This window comes from Stegostoma tigrinum, chromosome 6, assembly GCF_030684315.1.
Source record: "Stegostoma tigrinum isolate sSteTig4 chromosome 6, sSteTig4.hap1, whole genome shotgun sequence".
NCBI lineage: Eukaryota > Metazoa > Chordata > Chondrichthyes > Orectolobiformes > Stegostomatidae > Stegostoma > Stegostoma tigrinum.
This window is the reverse complement of record NC_081359.1, coordinates 78,007,906-78,025,315: the sequence shown is the minus strand read 5'-3', so window position 1 is coordinate 78,025,315 and position 17,410 is coordinate 78,007,906. Positions and strand designations below refer to the sequence as shown.

General features: G+C 39.4%; 1 protein-coding gene and 2 non-coding genes across 4 annotated transcripts; all 3 read right to left on the bottom strand.

The window, feature by feature from the left end:
• Positions 1–6,825: 6,825 nt before the first annotated feature.
• On the bottom strand, positions 6,826–17,142 carry rpl21 (ribosomal protein L21). Of its 2 annotated transcripts, none has more exons than XM_048533009.2 (6): positions 17,094–17,142; positions 16,314–16,392; positions 15,457–15,518; positions 12,454–12,566; positions 8,924–9,074; positions 6,826–6,953 (listed from the first exon to the last, which is right to left on the bottom strand). In XM_048533009.2, the coding sequence occupies exons 2-6, from the start codon at positions 16,378–16,380 to the stop codon at positions 6,864–6,866; spliced, it is 483 nt and encodes a 160-aa protein (XP_048388966.1). In that variant the 5' UTR covers positions 16,381–16,392; positions 17,094–17,142; the 3' UTR covers positions 6,826–6,863. The 2 variants fall into 2 exon arrangements, with proteins under 2 accessions (XP_048388966.1, XP_048388967.1); XM_048533010.2 differs by lacking the exon at positions 17,094–17,142 and adding an exon at positions 16,645–16,815.
• Positions 10,914–11,045, bottom strand: LOC125453740 (small nucleolar RNA SNORA27). Its single transcript, XR_007247844.1, has one exon. It is a non-coding gene; the product is annotated as a small nucleolar RNA SNORA27 (small nucleolar RNA).
• On the bottom strand, positions 15,823–15,898 carry LOC125453738 (small nucleolar RNA SNORD102). Its single transcript, XR_007247843.1, has one exon. It is a non-coding gene; the product is annotated as a small nucleolar RNA SNORD102 (small nucleolar RNA).
• Positions 17,143–17,410: the final 268 nt, after the last annotated feature.

Genomic DNA, 17,410 nt, shown 5'->3' with positions numbered 1-17,410 from the left:
CCCTAGTTTAGAGAAAAAGAAAAGTACTCAATTACCAATTTCATATCTACTTTCCTTTAACGTCAGATTGCTGTTTCCTCCTTTTTGTTCAAAGTATTCTGCCTGTTCCCACTGTTGTTCCAATTAATTTGATCCAAAATTTTGAGCCCCAGGGTTATTGAAATCGACTGCCACTAATTCCATTCGTCTCTTCCCTGTCTTGTTATCAAAATGGCATCAAGTGTGGCCTATGTCAGAGAATTGCAGACATGAATGAAGACTTGCTCGGAGTTCCAATGAAACAAAAGTCCACAGAATCTACAACCCTCTGGCACCTCATTCAAATTTTCACTTTTCTGAGAGCCAGGGTGAGTCACTAAAGGGCAATACGTAACAACCAAATTTTGTTGTAACCTAACTCCAGTAATGTATGGTAATCCTGACTAACAAACTCTAACCTTAGTTGTAACCTGCAATTAAGCACATATCTAGAAGATTCTTCCTTTATGTTGCTAGCCACTGGGTCACCGATGAAGCCGTTTGCTGAAATCTAATATTTGTTTAAATGAGCTATTAGAAATTTAATTACGCTTGAAGTTCACATTGTTGTATTCACACTTTACATGCCAGTATGGTTCTTGCAAAAGTTTCAATATGCTTCTTCTCCAGTGCACTCTATGACAATATGCAGTATGGCTGTAGTCTGTTTATGTGATGTGAACATTTTTTTAACTTTTAGTCAGTTGTACATCTTGAGGAATAGATATATCCTTAGTGTCCAATTGGCTGCATGAACAAATGCTGACAATGGGAAATATTTTGTTTAAATCAGGATAGACTATTATTCAGAAATAACTCAGAATGGTTTAATGACCGGAAAAAAATATAATTTAAGGCTAGTAGATGCATACAGACTGACTGACAAAGAGGTCAGATTGTACTGATACTGAGTCATTAAGGGATAGAATCAATAATGAGAGTTTGGTTATTGTCATGTCCCCTCTCATCATGCATTAAATATTAGGTTCCCAGGATAATGTAAGGAAATGGTCACAATATAAAAACATCTTAAAGCATATGAAATATGTTTTCTAGTTCTGAAATGGGCAAAACTGGCATTATGCATAATTCACCTAAAACATAATGTAATGCAAGTTTATAAATTCTGTAGAATTGAGTGGCTGGTATTAGTTAGTTGATGTTATTAAACTGACAACTTAACCAATTAAAATTAGTTGATAAACGTTGTATCGCATGATATTTTCTGCCTTTGGAATCGACAGGAGACAGGCTAGGCTCATAATGTTCAATTATCTAAATCCTCTGATTCGCATACCGGGATGTGCGAGGTCACACACCCCATGTACGAAATCACAGGGTTTGGTTAATAGGAAACTTGATCAAATATGAAAGACACCTATTTACCAGTGGGTCACTTGTCCCAGTGAATTGTATCCAAGTTATTGGCATCAGATGGAAAGACAAAAGGAATAATTTCAAAAGTCAACCAGGCTTGGATTAATCGCTGATGTTCGAAAATTTACGTAGCACCGTGCTACAGATTTTAGCAAGTAGATCACTAACGACTTAATTTATTTTTCATCAAATTAAAGTAGAAGCTTTTCTATTGAAAATACTGCAGTCTCTGAAAAAAATGCCATAAATTGGGAACATGATCACAGTGTGCGCAGTATAAACCATCGTTGACAGTGTATTAAAATTGGAAGTACAAGTACACTGGTGTTTTAGTGGAAGACTATGTTTGGGACCCTGGAGGGTCCTGAAGGAAACAGAAACGGCAGACGTTGCATTTTGCTTTCACACGCCGAAACGCTATTACGCACTACTCAGATGTTGCATATTCAAAGCTTGCAAGGATCTATCAACTTAAGAAATCAATTTTGTTACAAGCCTTCTCAGTAATTCTCATTGGAAAAATACTTATCTATATAGTAGATAAAAAAGGAAACTCTTCAAATATTTTCACAAATCAGGAAAGACACCATAAATAAATGACGTTATCGAGTATTACAACCGACTTCTTTTACTATGTTATCAACGTTATTTTAGGTTTCGGTCTGCAACGTGAAGTATTTACACTGCACAGTTGAATTTGACATTGAGATTTTATTTCTTGAATATACTGCTGCATCCACGAATGTTACAGGCGATCACATCTATTCGAAAGGTTTTTGCTTGCAATCAAATTGAAATCCTCCGCATGAGTGTGGAGTGCGTGGGTGTGTTTACGCTAAGGATCAATTCCCTCATTTAGTGACGAATAACCACCAGTTGTGTAAATTGTTTATTAGCGGTGCGTAAGACGATTCAGGGCCTGGGAAATTATATAATACATTCCTTTCAAAGTTGCCCCATTGTCGATTACTCAGCAGTGGCAGCACTTTTCGTCTGAGTATTATCAGATCGTTTTATTTATCTGCTTCCTGAACTAACCATTAAAACATGAAAATGTCAATACGCAGGATGGACAGATCACACAATGAAGAACAGCGAATGCTGAAAATCTGCAATAAGAACAAAAACGTACTGGAAACACTCAACAACCGCTCAGGGAAAGCATATATTTCGAATCTAGTGACCCTTCTTCACTGGAACTGAAATGTTAACTCTTTCTCGCCAAGGATGCTGCGAGACCTGCAGAGTTTCTCCAGCAACTTGTTTTTGTCTGTGGGTAGTACACTTGTCCTATGTAAAACATTGAGATGTTGTATCTAGCAAACGCTCAAGCACCAATCATCTGCCATCCTAAACATGGTTGTTCCTTTTTGTTTATTGACCAGTCTATGCTGAAATTACCCTCAATTTTTTGTGGCAAACATATTTAAGCAGCAGCATTGGGCTATCACTTGTAATGGTTTCTCTTCAGGCTCCCAGTGTTACAACTTCTTTTAGCGCCCTCTAAGAACTATCCCTGATCCCATCACGCCAGACAATTTCGTATCTTCATGTGGTGCCTTGAAAACATCAACTGAATAAACCACACTTAATTTTGTGCTAACAACACCCAGCTCTAACCCACCGCCGACTTGTGACCCTTTGAATATTGCTAAATTAGAAGACAGCTCATAAGATGAGCAGAACTTCCATTATTTAAGTACTACCAAGATTAAAGTCATTACTTTCCTTCATTACAAATGATGTTCCTTTGCTGCTACGTCTGGCACTCCACTGATAACCAGACTAGTCAAAGCCTTTGAAATATTAAACTTTTAAGTGAATCAATAGTCTCACCAAAGCTATGGTTTCCATCAATAATGTGACTGACTCTACACCAAGACCCCCACCATCTCTTTTGTCACCCTGGCCACCCTCCTCCATTTGAATTTCCATAACTTGAGGCAATTCAGATGTCAGCTATGCCCTTGGCCAAATTTTTGTTTGTTTCCAAATCTTTCCATGAACTTATCCCTAATCTCCAGACCCAAAAACACTCCAATATATTTGTACTCATCTAATTCTGTCTCTTACCATTCTAGATTTTATTTGCTCCACTAAAAGCCATGCCTTCAAAACCTTGGGCCCGAGCACCAAGGTTCATTCCTCAAATCAACCATTTTAAAATAAAAGGTGCTCCATAAAAGCTATGTCTCACCATGTTTTTGGAAATCTGGCCCCATTTGTCTTGCACAGTTTTTTTGTCATACATATAAGAAGCATGGTTAGTAAGTTTACAGATGACAACAAAATTGGACATGTAGTGGCTCATGAAGAATGTTACTTCAGAGTACAATGGACAATCAGATGGGAGTTTAATTTAGGTAAATAGGAGATTTTGCATTTTGGAAAGGCAAATCAGGGCAGGTCTTATACACTTAATGTTAAGGTCTTGGGAAACATTGCTGAACAAAGAGACTGCAGGGCAGGTTCATAGCTCCTTGAAAGTGGAAAGTAAACAGGATAGTGAAGACGACATTTGGTATGCTCGCCTTTATTGGTCAGTGCATTGAGTATAGAAGTTGGGAGGTCATTAGTTTGGCCACTTTTGGAGGTAGGAAGATCAGAATTGCACTGCTATAGGGAGGGTGTTGTGAAAATTAAAGGGGTGCAAAACAAAAATTTACAAGGATGTTGCCAGGGTTGGAGGATTTGAGCTATAGGGAGAAGCGGAATAGGCTGGAACTACTTTCCTTAGAGCATCAGAGGCTGAGGGGTGACCGTAGAGGTTTAAAAATCATGAGCAGCATGGATACGGTGAATAGTCAAGGTCTTTTCCCTAAAGTAGGCATAGGTTTAAGGTGGGAGGTGAAGGATTTTAAAAAAAAGGGACCCAAGGGGTAAACTTTTTCCACACAAAGGACCCAAAACATTAACTTTTCTCCTTCAGACGCTGCCAGACCTGCTGAGCTTTTCCAGCAACTTTGTTTTTATTCCTAATTGACAGCATCCGCAGTTCTTTTGGTTTTCATTTCAAAGACATCTGGATGGGTACGTAAATAAGGAAGGGTTTAAGAGGGATATGGGCCAAAAGCTGACATATAACTGGTTTTGGATCTCTAGTCAGCATGGACAAGTTGGATTAGGTGTTTCCACACTCTACAGGTCTAGGATTCTATAGCAAGATGGAAATGTAACATGGACAGGTGTGAAGCTTCCCACTGGTTAGAATGAAAAAGTGGGTTTTAAAAAAGTATCCTTTCAACATTCATAGTCAGACAATGTACTTTTCCAGGTACTACATATTTAGGATGCTAATTTCAGCAAAACAAAAACTAGACAGCACAATGGTCTTTATCAGAACAGCATTAGAGACTTGTTACAATCATGTGGCATGCTGAAAATACAGCTGGAAACATGCAAATATGGAAAATGAAAAGGTTGCCCTATATTGAAGCAATAAGTAAATGTGACTTGCATCTTCTGGACATCACCTCATCCAAATTTCATTGAAACACTCCAAAAGGACTTCAGTATCAGCACAGGCTCATTATGGCCAGGAAATTTAAGACATGGGTAGAGCTGCATCACTTGTCAAAACATTTAAGGCAGAATATTTTTCAAGACAATCTTTGAAATCATCTACCCCAGAGTTGTGGTGCTTCATCTTGGAAGATATTTAAAGCAGACTGACTCACCTAACTTCTCAAGAATCAAAGGATACAGGAAGTGAGCAGTACAGTCAAATTGTAGCATCATAGAGCACAGAAACAGACCCTTCTGTTCAACCAGTCCTTGGTAACCATGATCCCAAACTAGTCCAATTTGCATGCACTTGGCCAACATCCGTCCAAACATTTCTTTTTCATGTATTGTCCAAACGTCTTTTAGACTTGGCAACTGCACCTGCATCCAACATTTCCTCTGGAAGTTCATTCTACACAAACTGCTGTGTTTGGAAAAAAACCCATGTCTAAATCTTTCTCCTCTCACCTTAAAATCAAACCCTCCATTCCCAGCAACATCCTGGCAAATCTCTTCTGAACCCTCTCCAGTTAATAACATCCTTCCAGGGCAACCAAAACTGGACACTGGCTCCATTAGTACTGCTGCCTCTCAGCACCAGGAACCTGGGTTCAATTCCACCCGCAGGCGGCTGTGGGGATTTCGCATATTCTCCCAGTGTCTGTGTGGGCTTCTTTTGGGTGCTCTGGTTTCCTCCCACAGTGCAAAGATGTGCAGGCTAGGTGGATTGGCTATGCTAAATTGCCCACAGTACCGAGGGATGGGTGGGTTACTTAGGTGGGTTATAGGGGGATGCTGAGGGTGACATGGACTTGTTCGGCTGAAGGGTCCGTTTCCACACTGTAGGGATTCTATGAGCTACACCTGAAGGGGCCTCTCAAGCATCTTGTTCAACCTCAACAAGACATCCCAACTCCATTATTCAATGGTCTGAGCAAAGAAGGCAAGCATGCTCAATGCCTTCAGAATCACTGTCTACATGCAATGCAAATCTAAGATCTATGTACCTGAACCCCTAGATGTCTGCTCTACACTATCCATGGGCCTACTTTATAAAATCATAACTCATGCTCGTTTTACTGAAATTCAATACCTCATTATTCTAAATTAAACTCCATCTGCCACTTCTCAGCCCACTGACCTAACTGCTCAAGATCTGATCCTTACTGACCACTATACCACCAATTTTGTTTTCATCCACAAACCATATCTTCTATATTCTCATCTAAATCGTTTATCTAAGTAATAAAGAAGACCCAATGATCCCTGTGGGACACATGCAATTGACCTGCTGTGCAAAAGTCCTCTGCTGTCTCCTGTCACGAAGGTGAGCTTGTCGATTGGCTTGAATCCCATGTGATCTAATACTGATTAGCCTACCATGTGGAATCTTGTCAAAGGCTTCAGTAAAGTCCAAGGAAACACTGTCTACTGCTCTGTTCTCAATATTTTGTTTACTTCCTCAAAAAAAAACTCAAGTTGAGAGATATGATTTTCCTCATAACAAAACCACACCAATTATCTCATCCCATGCCTCTTCAAATGCATACGATTCCTATCTTTCAGAATTAGATCAATAACTTACCCAAAGTCAGACTCGGGTCTATAGATCTCAGGCTTCTCCTTACATCTCTTCTTAAACCAAGGCTCAATATTTGCCTCTCCTCGGGTCATCTGGCACCTCACTCAGTTACAGATGATACAAATGTTTCTGCAAGGAGCCCAATTAAATTTTTCAAGTGTACTTCACACTTCCAATTGATGTTTTAAGCCACAAAGTACATTTGTTAGAAATATTAATTTGTTTAAAAAGTTCAAGAGCCTGTTCTTGGAATTCACTACATCATTTACAAACTATAGCAAGTGGTGATCAGCAAATGTCTCAAGACGGGGTGAAAATTGACAAGTAGTGCACAAAAATCGATACAAATTCAGACAATATTTATTTATTTTGTTTTACAAAATTATGCCATGAACTCATATGGAATTGGTTCCAGCAGCTGTGGCTTATTCGCCTTGGTTCGTACAAAGTGCGCTTTTCTGGGCTGAGCAGGCTGCAAAGTAGAAAATCAGTACATTAGTAAAATGGTATCGTTCTTAAATTTAGTTAAATGAGCCTTAGGTAATAATCAAAATTCTTAGAATCTGAACCACAAACAGAACCCCACAACAAGTTGGGCAGTCGACCTGTGGGGGACTCGAACAGCACGGTCTCCTAAACAGACTGACCAATGGCAGACTTGTTTCAACCAAAGCAAAACAATGTTACAGGAAAGCAGGTAGGAAGTTAGAGGGTATTTCTCTCTTGTCCAACACAACTACTATTGATTTAGTTAAGACTGCAAACATAGATCAATTTTACATTGTGAATTCATATTTTATAACAAACTATATCTTTGCCCTTGATAAGAGTTAAAGGGTTCCTATTGCCTGCCTGACAAAAATCTTTCTAGTCACTTTAAATAAGAATAAAGATAATTAAAAGGTAACAGTCTACATTCAATGTGGTTAAGGTATCTAGGGATCTCAGGTCTGTGTTGTGCACATCTGGTGGAAAATCCTAGACAGCCTTGATAACCGCATGCGCAGGAAATGTCTCTACTGGGGACACTAAGGTGCATCTATGATGTTGAAAGGTTTGTGTACAACTCGTTTTAGGATGTGGTCACCCGCAGCTCAACGGAGTCCAGGCAAAGAGGGAATGGGTAACCACCACACAGAAAGGCAGCAGCTAATTAGGGAATCCCTTCTTTTCATCTCACTTGCAATTGTTTCTCAAAATCAAGAGGGCAGGTTGTCTGCGGAGACAAGCCACAACTAAGGCCATAGCACTGTACAAGATCCAGCAGGTGGAAGAGGAGATAGGAACAAAAGCAGGAATCCAAAAAAGGTTAGTAGGCTGCCATACTGTAATTTGTACAGGAATTGGAAGGATACAGATGACTACATGACTGGAGGGGCACCTCAAGACAGACCTTTACTTTTTTTGGTATTGGAACAATTTCTGAGAGAATGGGGTTAGAAGAATTTGGATAGGTACATCTGAATAGGAATAGGAGTAACATCCTTATGGGAAGATTGGTTAATGCAGTTGGGAAAGATTTCATCTATACCAGCAAAAGGATAAGATCCTGATAAATACTGGAATGGGAAGGATGGGGTTGAGAGTTGAGATGCAAGTTGAAACTAAAAAATTGATCTGAGCCAGTCCAGCACACTGAAGCATAAAATAGATAAGAAAATAGTTTGGTAGGACAAACAGGCAAGTAGTATGAAAGCGTAGCCATGACTGAGACTTGGCTGAATGTTGGATAGGATTGACAACTCAACAATACTGGTGATAGAGTATTTTAATGCTAAGGGGGAGATGGTTGTCAAAATATTGATCAAGGAATGAATTACAGCAGCAAGGAGGGACGTTAGCTTTGAAGGATCATCAAATGAGGATATACGTGTGAAAGTAAAAATCACAAAGGGCAAACATGCTGTTGTCTGCATTGACTAAGTTTCCAGAGAGAGTGTCAGGGATTAGAGAATCAAATGTAAAGCGACTTCAGAGAAGAATGAATTAGCAACAGGAGATGTTAATAACCCAAAATAAATCAGTTTTAATGAGCAAGTTAGGGATAGACAAAAATTCTTAAAACCATACCAAGCGACCTTTTAGAACTGGTATGTATAAAGCCAAAAAGGGAGGGGGCAGCTGCCATGAATTAAATAGAGAAAGCAGCCCTGGAAAGATGGAACGTATCAATAGGGATGCCGCAGTAATAACTTACAGTAATACCATTTATTTCCACTGTTGTCTCAGTAGAAATAAAGCTGCAATCCAGAAATTCAATAAGTCAGACAACTCCCTTCACAAATGATTACAAGCTTTGAATGGCCTGAACATTTTCCCCTAAAATCAGCATGTAGATTTCAGTAATGATCAAATGCAGATGACAACGCCCGTCAGCACCTGACTTATAACAACCCACTTGTTGTTATGATGGCAAAGTTCAAGGCATGTTGCTGTTCCTACCTGACGTTTCAGCTCAACCCAGGTCCCCTTCTCTTTAGCTGCTCTCTTGGCCTCTTCATTAGCTTTCACTCGCTGCAGAAAGCTGTCCCTGCTTTTTGAATGTTTTATGTGCTCAATACGCACATTTATTCTTTTGGCAAGGATCTTGCCCCTAAGATGCAATTCAAAACCAGAAGATTCAGTGTACCATTAATAACACCTGGAGCCCTTAACAGTTTAGTGTATCAAAATAAAGAAACTAGGAAATACTATGACAGCATAACTGTTGTAGCTTAACCAATTCAAGTTGTTCAGCTTTAAATTTCCATGCGGATCTGTTTATATTCACTAACTCAAGTGCACTGAATAGTTTCAGTGGAAATGTATTCCCAATTTGAGAATTTCAATACTTGCATACATCAAAATTAACTCTAAAATGCATCAACTCCTCAGAATTGAAGTACTACTTTGTGGCTGGATTTCAACTTTAACTCATGAATGTCAAAAATATAGGATAAGTTGTCATTTGTCAAAATATGATGAATAAAACTAATTGAATCAGAGGTCGTGCCTAACAAATTTGAGAATTTTGTGAAGTGCTCAGGTGTGCAGATGAAGGTAACAGTTGATGTAGTTAATATGGATTTTCAGCAAAACCTTAGACAAGGTCCCAAATGGACAACACAAAAAGATAAAAGCACGAGATCTAGAACAACTTGGCAAGTTGGATCCAAAATTGGGCTAGAAGTGTGGAGCTGGAGGAGCATGGCAGGCCAAGCAGGAAAGTTGACGTTTTGGGTCAGGACCCTTCTTCAGAAATGACCCAGTTTGTTTGACTGAATGCAGTCTCCAGTGGTATAATAGATCCCTGAAGGCAGCAGTACTGGTTAACAGGCTGGTTGAGGAAGTATGAGACGCTCACTTTTATTAGTTGTGGAATGGATTATAACAGCAGGGAGCTTATCTTATAGCTGTACAAAACTTGTGCATTAGGCCACAGCTAGAATGCAGTGCTAGACACCACACTACAGGAATAATAACTGTGGATAAGTGGTTGGAGCGAAGATTCTAAGTTCAGGTTGTTTTCTTTAGAGCAGAACAGGAGTGGTTAGAATGGAGACATTTCTCTTATTTAAAATGCTAGTAAGGAGGTAGCACAATTCTAAGTGAAAGGTGGGTTAGAGAAGGTTTAAAGGAAAAAAAAAAGGTATTTGAGCCAGGAATCCAGACAGCTTTTAAAAAATATATTTAAGTACTTGAAATGTCAGTGTATTCAAAGCTACAGGTCAAGTGTTAGAGAGTGGAACTAGTGTAGATTTAGAGTAGTTTTCGTATATGCAGACAAAACAGACCAAAGGGCATCTTTCATATGGTTCTTGACTCTATAAATATTGTTGATGTGCGCAAATGGTCCAGAGTTCAAAGATGAATAGGGACGTGCCAGTTTAAAAACTTCGCAGAATATTAGGAGGCAGTTGAGGTAAGCTGACAAGAAAAAATGACAGAATGTAGCCAATAATCCCGACAAAGTGAAACAGGTTTGCCACGGACACTGTCCTAGAAGAGTGAACAGAATTGGCAAGAAATGAAAGCCATTTCCTGACTGTTTTGATTTATTAGCCTTTTGAAGTAGATTGGTTATTCTTTTGACAACATGGGGTGTAACAGGACAGTTCTTTCCCTACTTTTGCATTGTTTTACAGGGTCAAACTCATGAACGTCACACAACAGTTACAATGCAGTTTGTGAACTTCCTATTGCAAAAAGATTACATTAAGTGAGATTAAACACCAAAAAAATTACCAAAAATTTATTGGTGCATTTCATTTGTAACTGCTGGCACAAGTGCATAAGACTTATGTAGTATATCTAATGATGTACTTTCATATTCAACCTGACTTTAATTCCAAAAGTTAAAACCATCAAGTAAGAATGAGGATATATTAAAAAAAGTTTTTAAATTTAGACTTAACATCAAGATGCTGCACCAAGATTTTTTTCTTATTTTCTTAATTGTCCCTTCTGACAGGTACCAAGTCAAATATATAACATGCTTGGATTTTTAAAAGGACATTTTACTCTACCCCATTTGAATGGCCAGCAGAGACATGACATGTCTTATTGGCAAAGTGAGAGGGGTGACAAAGTTGATTACACAGCATCTAGCAGATCAATCCACCTGGTCCATTACACTCATGTTAAACTGTCAACCATACAATGCATCAGTTGACTGGGGCTGGTTATTCAATGTCAAAGCTGGGAATACCAAACTATTTTCTCACAAATTTCACCCATCTTCCAACAACCCAGTCAACAACTCAACATCCAATCTGCTATAGTTGAGCTTTGAAATCTGTTCTGTCCACCCCTAAGACGGCATAGTGGTGTGCAGTTCTGCCTTTAGCCTACATGCAGGTGACATCTTTTTGCACCCCTTTTGTGACAAATTCAACTATAAAACATCTGTCAGTTTAGTCACCAGAAAGTACAGTTCATCCTAAGGTCTGCAACCTATTCCAACCCTAGAATGTAACACCCCTTCATATAATCACTTGTGCACCTGCATTCGTGTGTACTGTAGGACACCCTTAGATATTGCAACAAAGATCTGCAGGTCAGGTTGTGGTTAGAGTTGTTTGTTGGTTCGTCGGTTCGTCAAGCTGACTGGTTTTCATGCAACCAAACAATTCCATGCCCTTAGATACTCCTGTCAACTTGCCTCTATCCTCCAAAGCTTTCTGCATGTCTCCCTTCTGATTTTAACTCCATTGCTGAATATTTCTATTTAAGTTTTAATCAATCATGCTTCAAAAAAATGCACAAGACAGTAATGGTATGATAATAGCTGTATCAACTTACAATTTTCTCCCTGTTCAGGTACCTTTAACAGGAAGTTGCAAGAATCTTTCCTATGTGGTCCCATTCTGTCCCTTAGCTGCTGCTTAGAAAAATGTCAATTTTCAGAGATCAAATGACATCCAGTTCTGTCTCTCCCTGACAGAATGTTTTCCTAAAACATCGAGACTTAGACCAACTGAAAATTCCTCCCTTTAAACATTAGAATCACAATCATCTTGTGGGCAACACCACAAAGTCTGTATACCTCCCCAGGGTTTTAACTACAATGTTCGTTATCTCAGGCTGAGACAGATTGTAAACATTCTATTCGATTCAATTCTGAGCTGAGATCCATCAAGAATGGTCATTAATACAAACCATCTAGATTGAAAACTGCAATATTGAATTGTGGAAGGCCCACATTAAAAGATCTTTAGTTCATACAAAATTGTGTCACCCTTCATTCCCCACCTCAACAAAAATCCACATATTGCTACTCAGTCATTTGTGACTCCCACAGATCCAATTAAATTTTGTTCTAGTTCCAAACTTCTTTTTTATTATCTCAATCACCACTTAAAATCCCCACTCCCAAATTACTCCCTTTATTGCTTGGTGTCCACCTTTTAAAACACTCTGCAATGTTTTTAGACATTTCCAAAAATTTAAAAAGGATGATTTGAGTGCAAAATTTTTAAGCTATTCATACTCACTTGACTTGTTTGTTGACAATAATGCCTACAGCATGCTGTGTAACATTATAAATTCTTCCAGTCTTGCCATGATAACACTTGTGGGGCATACCCTTTTGTACAGTGCCTGTGCCCTAATGAAAGAAAGACAATTTAGCACTTAATCTGTTAAATAATGAAGTGGAATCTAATCAATTAAGAGATAACAAGGTGTAGAGGTGGATGAACACAGCAGGACAAGCAGCAGAGAAGCTGATGTTTCAGGCCTAGACTGTTCTTCAGAAACGTCTGCTTCCCTGCTCCTCTGATGCTGCTTGGCCTGTGTTCGGCCAGCTCAACACCTTGTTATCTCAGATTCTCCAGCATCTGCAGTTCCTACTATCTCTAAAGTATGTTTTAATTAAATTAAAATAAATGCTGGTATGGAGCCTATTACCCATCTCTAGTTGGCAAAGAAGTTGTTGATGAGCTGCATTTAGAGTCATACAGCACTGAACTGCTCATTTGGCCCACAAGGTTGTACCAACCGATTACACAAGAATCTCATTTTCCAGCACATGGCCTGTACTACAGTGTTCCTACTTTTCAAGTGCTCATCTACATAGATTTTAAAAAGGTGCAGATGATTTTCCCCACAAGTAGCTGCTCCCAGTGTACGGTGGACCGATCCTGTCGTATTTTATGAATACCTTCCACCAATTCAAACCACTTTTTCTTAAAAAGCAGATTCACTCAATGTTTTCCATAACAAATAATTCGTAGTGATGTAGTTGTGATCACTAAAACGTTCCCCCACTATCACCTCAACCACCTGTCTGGCTTCATTTCCCAAAATCAGGTCAATTAGTGGGCCATAGCTTGGACATATTGTGTTGACGTAAAAAGATCTCAACATTTCCAGAAATTCAACCCCTACAAATCCTTAACACAACCATGTTAATTGGTGTTGAGGAAGTTGAAATTCCCTAAATACTCTTAATATTATTGCAGGAAATGTAATCTGAATAGGACTGTGCCAAAAGTGGTGAAAGTGAAGTCAGGTAACACTCTTATGGTACAGCAGTAACAGCTCTACCTCCGAACCAGAAAATCTGGTTTCAAGTTTCACCTACTCCAGAGGGGTTAATTTTTGGGCCCTCTTGTGATGCAATGGTAGTGTCCCTGCCCCTGGACCAAGAGGCCCAGGTTCAAGTCCCACTGCTCCAGGGATGTGTAACAACATCTCTGAACAGGTTGATTGAAAAAAAAATTAAAAATAAAGTCAAGAATGCACAGGAGGTCTGATTAGGATGGCTACAGCACTCCAGTTAAAACCATCATTTTTATACTACCTAAACAGTCTAAAACAGCACATGTGCCTTCAATGTCTTCAGCGTTAGCGGTGAAGTCCTAACTATCATGTTACAGAGGCAAATGCAATTGTCACTTTGAAGATGAACAAATTTAACTCACCTAAAGAAAACTGCAGTTAATGAAACAATCCTATTCTCACCCTCAATCTCTTTCTGCACAAGGAACAAATCACGTGGAATGTCAAAAAAACCATTACAAAAAGCCTCCAACAATTTGACGTTTGGATTCGGAAATGGGACCAAGTAAATGCGCAAGATAAATTATGCATCACGGTCTTGGGTATATTCATGAGCAGCATGCCAGTCACCTAAAAGCACTAGTGACAGCAACATGAATAGTTACAAAAACCCACCAATCCCCACAAAAATACCATGCTTCAAAAAATATCACATCGAGTGCCCTCTTTCATAATTTGATGCAAAATTGCAAATACAGTATAATGTGGGAAAGTGTTCATTATGTAAGGGAGAACAATATTTAAAATGGAAAATATCAAGAACCTCCAACACTAAGACTTTTGGAGGTAGGGCTACGTGTGCATGAAACGGAGAAACCTACTATGTAGGTAATCAGAAAGGCTAATTTAATGTTGGCCCTTATTTCATGGTGTTTGGAGTACTAGACTAGGGAAGTCTTCCTGCAACTCTACAAAGATGCTGGTGAGCCCACATCTGGAGTACACGGCAGTTTTGGCCCCCCTCATTTAAGAGAAGATTGCACCATGGTGGGCAAATTATTGGAGAGGATTCTGATTTATATTACTTATGATTATTTGAAAAAGCACAGTTTGATTAGAAAGATGGCTTGGTTGTGGAGGGGGCATTTTGAGATGTGACAAAGCACACTGCAGGAGGCAGAGCAATGGATGTGGTATACACTGATTTCAGCAAAGCATTTGAAAAGGTTCCCCATGGTAGGCTTATTCTGGAGGAAGGTATGGGGAGATTTCAGAGGTAGGTTCTTTAGAGAGTGGTGGGTGCTTGGAATGCACTGCTGGCAGTGGCAGTGGAGTCAGATAGAGACATTTAAGCGACTCTTGGATAGGCACATGGGCGATAGCAAGATGTAGGATGTGCAGGGCAGTTCAATCTTAGAGTAGGATAATAGGTTGGCACAAAATCATGGGTCTGAACGGTGCTGTACTGTTTTATGTTCATTGGAGACCAGAGAAGGCTCAAGGACGCTTCCCGGTATGCAAGGATTGTCTTATGAACAAAGGTTAAAGGGGTTTAAACTCTAATTACTTCTGCCTATCCTAAGTTTCAACAGGATCATTTCTTATTCTAAAGAGATAGGATTCTTAAAGAACCTGACAGTAAATGCCAAGAGAACGTTCCCACTCATGGGAGAATGCAGGACGAAGGAGCACTGTCAGAATAATGGGGTGTCAATTTTAAGACTGAAACAAAGGAGGAATTTCTTCTGAGGGCAGAGAACCTTTGGAACACCTTGCCACAGAGATGTTGGAGCAGAGACTGTGTGCATTTAAGGTTGAGAAAAGGATTCTTGATCAGTAGTGAAACTCAAGGGTTACAGCAAAAAAAAAGGCAGGATGACAGACATTAGGAATACCAATTCAGTCATGATCCTACTGAACACTGGAGTAGACTCAAGGGATCGAACAGTCTACTCCTGTTGCTATTTCTTATGGTCTTACAAATGGTCACATACCTTAATGTCAACAATATCACCTTTCTTGTAGATACGGAAGTAAGTTGAAAGAGGAACAGGCCCTAAAATAAAACAAATCCATTTTAAATTCCAAGTTGAATGATTAAAAATTAAACAGTGCATTTTATCTACTAAAGAAAGTTGCATATTCTATACAGTATCTGAAGGAGACAATTCCAGAACAGTCATTAATAGGTAAATCATACTGGTCAATCTAATTAAACCCTCTGATTTTAAAAAAGGTGGAAGAGAAAGAATAGAAAACGTTCAGTGCTGTGATGACCCAACAAGAGGTGTATTGAAAACTCATGAAGATTATGCTTTAAAAAGTATTAACTCACTCACACTTGCTGAAGAATTCTGGTTTGCTCTCAGTGCCGGTGAAATAATTTGCTCATTTTGTCTCATACGGCAATCATTGGAGTTCATTCATCATTGAGCACCAGGCAGAACAGAAACCCACATTACAGCATAATTAAACATCATAATCCACTACACTAACATCTTTACACAATAAACACAAGTGTAATCAGAAAATTGAGAAGTTCAAATGCACCTTGTATCCCAGAAGCCAAAACCTAAATCCACAAAATACACTGACAAGTGCAATGCAGATGCATGGTTTTCTTAGCTGGCTGTCAAAAATCCAAATTTAGCCATCAGCGCAAAGTTGTGTTGAATTTGCAAGTGTAACTCCTTCGTTTGCATGAATTGCCTAACAATGATATTAGATTCTACTTTGCCAAAATTCAGTACAAAGTCAGAACAGCTGATAAAAAGCTAACAAGGAAACACGGTACCTAACATCCACGCAAGTCTTAAAAACTAAAAAAAACCTATGAATTGAGGAATCTCACCATGTTTTCGGAAAGGCCTTGCAAACATATAACGAGTACCCCTCCTCTTGCCCTTGGTGTTCGTCATCTTGACCTCTTACTGAAGAAAGAAATTGCAATTTATTCGTATTCCTGAAAGTAAAGACATACACTCAAACCGCACATAACGGCGCTCTCACCGAGTCGCTCAAAAACAATGTAATACGGAAGACCACTCGGCTCTTCGTCACTGTGCTAGCTCTCTGCCAAGGGCATCTCACCCAACTTTCCTTCTAAATCAGGCACTCCTGTTTTCTCTTCAGATAATTATCTTTATACGACACTAGTTCAAATAACATTCAAGGTAGTTTACCCCAGATTCAAACGAATCCAACAGATAGAACTCATACGAAAAATCAACGACGGATGCAAATACGACTCCTGTTGCTCCCTTAAGGCCTACTCTTTTCGGAACGGCCGAAACCCAGACTATTGGATCTAGAGTCCCAACCACTAGGACACAGACTATATTCCCACCATCAGCACCTTCTTCCCTGTAACGGAAGGTGAAATGGTTTATTTCTTTACATTGCCACATGGTCGGCTCGCAGCGGCCATATGGCGAAACACAAGGTGCGGGAACGATTCAGAGCTCCGGCATGAAAAAGGGAACCCGCCCCATACTGAACAGAACTTATTCCGCTGCAACATGCTGTCCAGCACATTATAATACACAACAGACACCCCAAAGTCGGCTTTTACAATTTCCCAAGCCTGTTTTCAGTAATAGGTAGAGCGGGGCTCAGATAAACCGATACCTACAAGATGGCGGAGCTCGGTAGAAAGGAAGAGCGAGGACCCCAACGGCCTTAACATGGCAATCAGAACTGTCCAGCCCAGTGCCTGGTCGGAAAAATATGAAAGTTTATTTTATCTAATTGAAAGGTACATCACTAAATGAATATCTACAAATATACGCATGTGTTTAGTGCTCGATTTTAAATTACGGGAGGGAAGTGGTTTTAAGGATTCGCGAGCTGACTACCACGTGACCTTTCCACAGGAGTAATTCTTTCACAACTGAGATCATTTTAACATAAAGGTGTAATTTAAGCGGAAACCGATGAGAATACGGTGAA